This window comes from Terrapene carolina, unplaced genomic scaffold, assembly GCF_002925995.2.
Source record: "Terrapene carolina triunguis isolate 2854851 unplaced genomic scaffold, T_m_triunguis-2.0 Scaffold422, whole genome shotgun sequence".
Classification (NCBI taxonomy): Eukaryota; Metazoa; Chordata; order Testudines; family Emydidae; genus Terrapene; species Terrapene triunguis.
In genome coordinates this window covers 300,491-309,581 of record NW_020664773.1, presented here as the reverse complement: position 1 = coordinate 309,581, position 9,091 = coordinate 300,491, and the positions used below count along the sequence as shown (strand labels likewise).

At 52.5% G+C, this 9,091-nt stretch overlaps 1 protein-coding gene across 2 annotated transcripts in view; it reads left to right on the top strand.

Annotated features, from left to right (window-relative positions):
- The window catches only part of CA9 (carbonic anhydrase 9), a 46,619-nt gene that overhangs the window by 17,503 nt on the left and 20,025 nt on the right, over window positions 1–9,091 (top strand). For both annotated transcript variants that reach the window (XM_026658266.1, XM_026658265.1), the window contains exon 2: window positions 6,792–6,821. In XM_026658266.1, the coding sequence (XP_026514051.1) occupies window positions 6,792–6,821 (30 nt within the window). The remainder of the gene's footprint in view (window positions 1–6,791; window positions 6,822–9,091) is intronic.

Below are 9,091 nucleotides of genomic sequence, written 5' to 3'. Positions count from 1 at the left end.
ATTCCTTCAGACTTCTCGGTGAAGACCGAAACAAAGAAGTCATTAAGGTGACCTCCTGAGGTCCCGTCCAACCCTGATATTCTATGATTCTATGATTCTAAGGTGAAGGGGTGACGTGATTACAGTCTGTAAGCACCTGCATGGGGAACAAATATTTAATAATGGGCTTTTCAATCTAGCAGAGAAAGGTCTAACATGATCCAGTGGGTGGAAGGTGAAGCTAGACACATTCAGACTGGAACTGGGATGTACATTTTTAACAGTGAGAATAATTAATCACTGGAACAGTTTACCAAGGGTGGTGGTGGATTCTCCATCTCTGGCAATATTTAAATCAACATTGGATGTCTTTGAACAGATCTTCTCTGGGAATTATTTTGGGGAAATTCTCTGGCCTGTGTTCTACCTGAGGTCAGACGAGATGATCACAGTGGTCCCTTCTAGCCTCAGACTCGATGAACTAAGTTGGTGGGGGGAAGGGAGCAAGTGAGACTTAAAGGTCTGCAGAGCTTTCTTCCCACTCTAGCAACACCACCTATGTGCAGCCAGCATAGCTGCACTGAGTGGATTCCTGCACTGGGAGCGCGGAGCCGGTGCTCGGGGCGGGGACAGCGCGTGGAGCACCATGGCCCTCCCGCCTAGGAGCTGGACCTGATGGTCACTTCCGGGGTGCAGCGCGGTGCCAGCCAGGACAGGTAGGGACTAGGCTGCCTTAGCGCCGCAGCACTGCCGACCAGACTTTTAACGAAAACCTTACACCTGGTCACCCTAGGTCAGACTAGTCCCAGGGCCTGTGCTATATACAGTGTCAGACTGGTCCTATGGCCCATGCTATACACAGGGTCAGACTAGTCCTAGGGCCTGTGCTATGCAGGAGGTGAGATTGGATGGTCACACTGGCCCCTTCTGGCCTCGCAATCTGTATTCCATGTCCTCCTTGCAGCCCAGGCCCAAGTACCCCTCCAGCAGAGCAGCTTTGGCACCAGAGCTGCATTGGCGCTTCCTAGGCTAACAATTGTGGTGGTCTGATCCAGTCAGATACCTGCACACTCATGGTGTTTGAGTCCTGCCCACAAGCCGCCAGCCCTGGGCCCACACTACAGAGGGAAGGGGTGGTGGGGCAGCAATGCCACTGCAGCTATATCTACACTCTAAGCTAGGGGGTGAGTGCCTTGCTTCTGTTCACGTACTTGTGCGAGCTCTCCTAGAGCGAGCACACGTATAAGGGCAGTGTTGCCATGGTGTAATGTTGCAGCCTTTGGCGGGACACTACTGAGAGTATCAATCCAGGACAAATTGCTTAGAGCAGGGCAGTCACAGGCCAAGGCTGGGGGTCCTTTGCACACCAAACCAGCCAAACAGAGAGGACTTCGGTTTTACGCCACTGGCTAACCAAAAATCATACAAGCAATTCCCTTAGATACTCCAGTTTCCCAGTATCACCAGCAGCACCACTTCTTATGGGGATGAATGGTTATGAAAACCAATACCCCAGTAAAAGAAAAAAGGTTCTGCCAATCCCAAAGAACCAAGCCCCAGACCCAGGTCAATATACAAGTCAGATCTTACCCACAAATCACGCTGTTGCCAATCCTTTAGAATCTAAAATCTAAAGATTTATTCATAAAAAGAAAGAAATATAGATGAGAGCTAAAATTGGTCAAAGTAATAAATTACATACAGCAATGGCAAAGTTCTTGATTCAGGCTTGTAGCAGAGATGGGATAAACTGCAGGTTCAAATCAAGTCTCTGGAACATCCCCAGCTGGGATGGGTCATCAGTCTTTTGTTCAGAGCTTCAGTGTAGCAAAGTTCCTCCAGAGGTAAGAAGCAGGATTGAAGACAAAACGGAGATGATGCAGCTGCCTTTTATAGCCCTTTTGCCATGTGGAAGGACACCCCTTTGTTCTTACGGTGGAAAATCACAGCAGCAAGGTGGAGTTTGGAGTCACATGGGCAAGTCACATGTCCATGCATGACTCAGTGCTTTACAGGTAGAGCAGCCATTGCTCACATGCTGCCTTGAATGTTCCCAGGAAGGCTTCCCATATGTAGATTGGAGTCTCCCAAGGTCCATTGTCAGTTAAGTGTTTCTTGACTGGGCACTTAATCTGAAAATTCCTTCCTCAAGAAGCTGACCAAATGCTTCACTGGTGCTACTTAGAATCAAACACACTGAGATACAAGTATATAGCCAATATTCATAACTTCAAATACAAAAATGATACACACATACAGACAGCATAATTATAACCAGGAAATTACAACCTTTTCATAGAGACCTTACTTGCACCAAATCTTGTACAAAGGAGGTCAACTATAGGACCTTGGTTGCAACAATGATCTATATGGTCACAGTTCATGTCAATAACATCACACATGATGACATGGGTAGTAGCACTGGAGGCACGGCGTGGCCGTGCCAAGTACATGCCCCCCATTTCAGGCATGTTTGTACTCAACACAGCTAAGTCAGGCTCTGCTGCTGTCGCTATGCTGCTATTTACTTATGTCTACGAACAGCAACTCACACCCAGCTCATAGTGTAGACATAGCCTGAGACAGCCCCTGAGTCCCCCCCAGCCAACAGTGCCATTGGGTCTCAGGGCAATGAGCAGCCTCAGTGCTGGGCCTGGGAAAATCTGTCTTTCTCATCTATAAACTCACGCTATTAATATCAGGTGTCTTTCCATAGCCATTGCCAAGGGGGGGGCCGGAGAGCAGTGCTGTCAGCTCGTCAGGCTCACCTCCCGAATGGGCCGAGTGTGACAACACCACTGCCAGGTTCCCGGCCCTGCTCAGAGTCAGGGCCATGGAGACCCCAGCTACAAGAGCTGTACCTTGTGGGATGGGGGCTGTTCGCCCCAGGAATTGGGGGCTCCACTGGCCCCTTTCACTTCCCTCCTCTCCAATAAAGAGTCCTATGGCACCTTATAGACTAACAGACGTATTGGAGCATGAGCTTTCGTGGGTGAATACTCACTTCGTCGGATGCATGCATGTATTCACCCACGAAAGCTCATGCTCCAATACGTCTGTTAGTCTATAAGGTGCCACCAGACTCTTTGCTGCTTTTACAGATCCAGACTAACACGGCTCCCCCTCTGATACTTGACTCCTCTCCAATGTTTCTGTGTCCCCAGGTTCTCTGAACCCACCCACCCCAGTCCCCCATTGCTGCTTTTCCTGTTCCGGGGTCTGCTCGCCCATTTCTAAACTTCATCAACCTGGAGAGAAATGCATATTAGAACCAGCATGGTACATGTCAGTGTGAACAGAGCAACTCCCCACCAGGGAACCCTGCCTCTCAGTGACATAAGAACATAAGAACGGCCAGACTGAGTCAGACCAAAGGTCCATCCAGCCCAGTATCCTGTCTTCCGACAGTGGTCAATGCCAGGTGCCCCAGAGGGAATGAACAGAACAGGAAATCATCAGGTGATCCATCCCCTGTTGCCCATTCCCAGCTTCTGGCAAACCATCCCCAGCTGGGGAACAGGGGCCTTGCACCTGGCCTGAACCTCAGCATCCCCAAGGTCTGCCTGCCCGAGATGGGGAGTGAATTCGAGAGGGGAAGACACCCCCCCACCCAAGGTCCTTCAGAATCCAAACCGAGGGACATTGAGCAAGCGCATGTTAGCTGAGTTCAGTGGCCTATTGGCCTCCCCTTTCCTACCTCCCCCACCACCCTTCTGAAGGGTTGCCAACCCTCCAGGATTGCCCTGGAGTATCCAGGAATTAAAAATTAATCTTTCATTAAAGATTATGTCATGTGATGAAACCTCCAGGAATATGTCTAACCAAAATTGGCAACCATACCCCTCCTGGAGCTAAGCCGTAAGGCACCTACCCGCTGCTCCTTAAGATCCAGCTCTGCTCCAAGGCCTAAGGAAGGTGCCAATGGCTCAGGGCTGAGCAGAAGAGCCAGTGGGGAGAGCTGAGAATGGTTATCTTGTAGCAGGTCTAGGTAACTCTGCGTCTTAGCCCTGCTCCCCTCCTTCCTGCGTTGTGTTTCTCAGGCTCACACATTTCTTCTCAAGCTCTTTGGGGTGGCTCAGTGCCTGTGAGTGCTGAGCATGTCTCTGGGGCAGTACGGTGCTCCAGCCAGACAGGCTCCCTTGCAACAAGCAGCGCATAGAGCTTAAGGCCTGTTGGGAACATTAGATCATCTAATCCGACCTCTGGTGTACCACAGGCCAGAGCCGTTCATCCAGTTACCCCTGTATTGAGCCCAATAGCATGTGTTCGACTAACGCTTTTCCAGAAAGGTACCAGTCTTAATGTGAAGATAAGAGGTGGAGAATCCACTCTGGGAGTTTGGTCCAGTGCCTAAGCACTGTTACAAATTGTGCCTTAGTTCTAATTTGATTTTGTCTGGCTTTAACTTGTAGCCGTTGGTTCTTGTTTTGCCTTTCCTGTAAGGTTGAAGAGCCCCTTAGTACCTGGAAGATCCTTGTAGGCTGTAATCAGATCACCTCTGTCTTCCTTTTGATAAGCTAAACAGATGGAGCGCCTTAACTCTTTCAGTCTAAAGCATTTTTCAGCCCTCACATAATTTTTGAGGCTCTACTCTGCACCCTCTATAATTTATCAACAGCTTTTTAATAATGTGGACACCAGAATTCACCGCAGTATTGCAATGTTGGTCTTGCCAATGCTGTAAATACAGAGAGGTAAAAATCACCTGCCTTGCCTCCTCCCTACTCCCTTGTTTATATGCCCCACGAGCACATGATCTGGAGTTTCTGCATCTCATTAGGAATGTAGGGGAAAGTGTAGCCTTCCTGCTAAACGTCTTCAGGCCTCAGTCTTCGAGAGCACGGACCCAGAAGAGGTTGGGGGTGGAGAAGGAGCGGCTTTGGAGCTAGCTGGGCACATGGCAGAGCGTTTGTACAATTTCTCAGTGCATGGGACTCAGATCACTTAAAAATGGCCCAAATTTCCAGAATGTTCCAGATGCATCAGGTTTGGCTGAGTGAGCAGGGGAGAGACTCTCCGAAGGGGCCTTTCTCAGCATGTGTCTGAGAGAGGAGCTGGCCCTGATGCCACGGGCAGTCTGCCAGCTCTCACCTGAGTGCAGTGGCGGCTTTAGAGTTAGTGGGGCCCTGTGCACAGCTTCATTTTCGCACCCCCCCCCTCGGGACCCCGCCAAGAAAAAGAACATTCTCTTTTATCTCCCCCAAGTTTTTCATTCATTTTTTCATAAAATCATAGAAGATTAGGGCTGGAAGAGACCTCAGCAGGTCATTTAGTCCAACCCCCTGCTCAAAACAGGACCAATTCCCAACTAAATCATCCCAGCCAGGGCTTTATCAAGCCGGGCCTTAAAAACCTCTAAGGAAGGAGATTCCACCACCTCCCTAGGGAACCCATTCCAGTGCTTCACCACCCTCCTAGTGAAATAGTGTTTCCTAATATCCAACCTAAACCTCCCCCATTGCAACTTGAGACCATTGCTCCTTGTTCTGTCATCTGCTACCACTGAGAACAGTCTAGATCCTTCCTCTTTGGAACCCCCCTTCAGGTAATTGAAGGCTGCTATCAAATCCCCCCTCACTCTTCTCTTCTGAAGATTAAATAACCCCAGTTTCCCTCAGCCGCTCCTCGTAAGTCATGTGCCCCACCCCCCTAATAATTTTTGTTGCCCTCTGCTGGACTCTCTCCAATTTGTTCACATCCCTTCTGTAGGCAGCGGACCAAAACTGGATGCAATATTCCAGGTGTGGCCTCACCAGTGCTGAATAGAGGGGAATAATCACTTCCCTCGATCTGCTGGCAATGCTCCTACTAATACAGCCCAATATGCCGTTGGCCTTCTTGGCAACAATGGCACACTGCTGACTCATATCCAGCTTCTCATCCACTGTAATCCCCAGGTCCTTTTCTGCAGAACTGCTGCTTAGCCAATTGGTCCCCAGCCTGTAGCAGTGCATGGGATTCTTCCGTCCTAAGTGCAGGACTCTGCACTTGTCCTTGTTGAACCTCATCAGATTTCTTTTGGCCTAATCCTCCAATTTGTCTAGGTCACTCTGGACCCTATCCCTACCCTCCATCGTCCTCCTCCTATATTATAAGTAATAGGAAGTAAATGAAAATAAAGTGAGGTACCTTGATTGGGGCTGGGGGTTGCGGCAGGAAGGGGTGCAGGGGTCGGGCTCTGGGAGGGAGTTTGGGTGCTGGGTGCAGGCTTTGGGCTGGGGTAGGGGGTTGGGGTGTGGGAGGAGTCAGGGGGTAGCAGTTACCTTGGGCGGCGTGGCTCCCAAAGCGACCAGCACACCCCTCTGGCAGCGGCTCCTAAGCGGGGGATCCAGGGGGTCTCTGCACACCACTGCCCGCAGGCACCGCCACCACAGCTCCCATTGGCCGCAGTTCCCGGCCAATGGGAGCTGCGGAGTTGGTGGTCGGGGTGGAGGCAACACGCAGACACACACACCCCAGGGGCCGCAGGGACATGCCGGCCGCTTCTGGGAGCAGCGTGGGGCTACCCGCCACAGAATGCAGGCAACCTGCCTGCCTGGGCCCTGCAGCACCGCCGGCTGGGACTCGGGGGCTGGTTGTTAGATGAGATTTGTCCTGCATTTTGGGGGGTTCCCACTCATTGGGGGCCCCGTGCCACTGCACTGTTTGTTTCATGGTAAATCCGCCTCTGCCTGAGTGAGAGGAGGGGGAAGGGTGAGAAACTGGGAGGGAGCTGGGAGCGAGTGTGGGGCAGTCCAGCTGGGCGGGGACTGGAGGGCTGCCTGGAACTCGTGGCTTCCACTCATTCTCTCTCTCTCTCTTTTCTTTTCAAGGTCCTGGCCACGGTCACTGGAGCTATGCAGGTAAATACACCGTGGTTACTCGTACCCTTTCATATCACACAGCAGGCCCTGGGCCCGTGCCAGCCAGGGTTAATTATTACAGGGCTGCCTTGCTCTCGCCCATGCTCTGCTGTGCCCTGCCCCGTTCAGCAGCAAGGGTGGGGTCTGGTACCAACCCCAGAGTGGCTCACAAGCATTTCTGGGGCCTGACAGGCCCAGGGAGAGATGGGAGCTGCTCAGATTCAGATAAGAGAGAGTGACCTGTGGGGAGCCGTTGTTGGGCCCCACCATGCCCATCTGTTCTGTGTTCCCACAGGCTAAAAGGTTCATTCACTCACTGAGCTGGACTTCACCCACCCCTGGGGTCACTGGGAGAGCCAGGTTCCATGTTCACGCAGACCTAGGGTTGCTCCCGCTGCTGGAACATCGCCCCCCGGCTTAGAAGCACATCCTCTCTTATGGGGTATTGACTCACCAGTCCTGTGTCTCCCTGCCATATGCACCCCGCTTTGCAGCGAGGCTGGCTGTGCAGCTCCCTGCCCATAGGGAGGTGGCCCAGGGCGCAAGCCAGGCTCCTGACCCTGTGCCTACCTGGTGAACTGGCTGTTCTGCTGCCCGCAGGGACAGCCCAGCTGGATAGAGAGTTCCTCACATCACTGGCATCCCACGCCTCTGGGGCCTTTAACCAGGGCTGGGGCTGGAAATCTCAGCTGTGCCTACAGGACCTTTGCTTTGCTGTCCCATGAGTCCGTCCTACCGCTCTTCACTGTGCTCACGCTAACTGCACCTCTCTGAGTGCTCTGCCTGAACCGGTCCCCTCTCATGCCCCCCTAAATATTTCCTTCCTGGACACTCACTCTCAAATTCTCCTAACACAAACCCCTGGCTTTTCCCTACATGCTCATCCTACCCAGTTCCCTGGGTGCTCCTGCTGAACAGCTCCCTAAGTGTCCACCCCAAACTGCTCTGCCCTCAATGCTCTTCCCTGGGTGTCCATTGTAAAGCGCTCTTCTCAGGTGCGCCCCTAAATGATTCCCCAATGGTTTCACCCTACATTGTTCCTCTCTGGATGCTTACACCTGTTCATTGACTGTTCACCCTACACTGCTCCTCCCTTGGTCCCTGCCCTAAACCATTCAGTGACGGTTCACTCTAAATTGCTCCATCTCTGAGATTCACTCAAAAAACATTCGTCCAGCATTCACCCTAAAGTGCTGCTCCCCACGTGCTCACGCTGAATCATTCCCTGGGTGTTTTCCCTTAATTGCTCCTCCTTGGGTGTTCACCCTAAACCAAGCCATTGGCATTCACCATAAACCTTCTTCCCAGGCAGGGCCGCCGGGGGGGGGGCAAGTGGGGCAATTTGCCCCAGGCCCCACAGGGGCCCCATGAGCCCTGGCCGAGAATCCCTTCCCTGTCTACTCACCCGGCGGCGGTCCGGGTCTTTGGCGGCGGGTTCTTCAGTGCTGCTGAAGACGTGGAGCGAGTGAAGGACCCGCCGCCGCCGCAGACTCGGAGCACCGCCCGGTGAGTACAAGCGCCGCAGCAGGTGGCGCCTTTTTTATGTCCACTCCCCCGCTTTGCCCCAGGCCCCCTGAATCCTCCGGGCAGCCCTGTTCCCAGGTGTGTGCCCTGAACAGTTCCCAGGCACTCACTCTAAGCCACTCTGCCTAGCAATACGCACCATGAATTATGCTCTGTGGGTGCCACCCTTCTCTACTCCTCCCCCAGCGCTCACCCGAAATGCCCCCCAGATGCTCAGCCTAACCTGTTCCTCCTTAGGAGCTCCAGCTAAACCTTGTACTGGGGTAACTAGGAGCAACCTGTGACACGCCAGTACCGCTGCTTCCAGCTAGAGCCCTGCGCTGGACTTTTAAAAATCCTGCTCCCACTAGCATGGCAGCGGGTCCTGTGGGACCTGTGGGATCCCAGTTCCTCTGTAGGGCTCTACACAAGTCCCACGCAGGGCTCTACCAATAAGGGAAAGAGCCCATTTACTGAACCCTGGCAGGGAAACCCAGAAACCTTTATAGGCATTCAAAATCCAGGAATAAGGAATAGCAAAAGTAACCCAGCCAAAAATAATATTGGGTCAAATCCAACATGCGCAGCCTAACAGGTCTTAAAGCAGACACATGCCTGGGCAGGGGCTGTGCTGGCCATGGGTCCCCCAGAAGTGGTGACTCACACACACACACACGTGTGTCTTTGGGCACAGCTCCTGTAGATGCACACGGACACGTCTGTTTTTGGGCACAGCTCCTGTAGACGCCCACGGACACGTGTGTTTT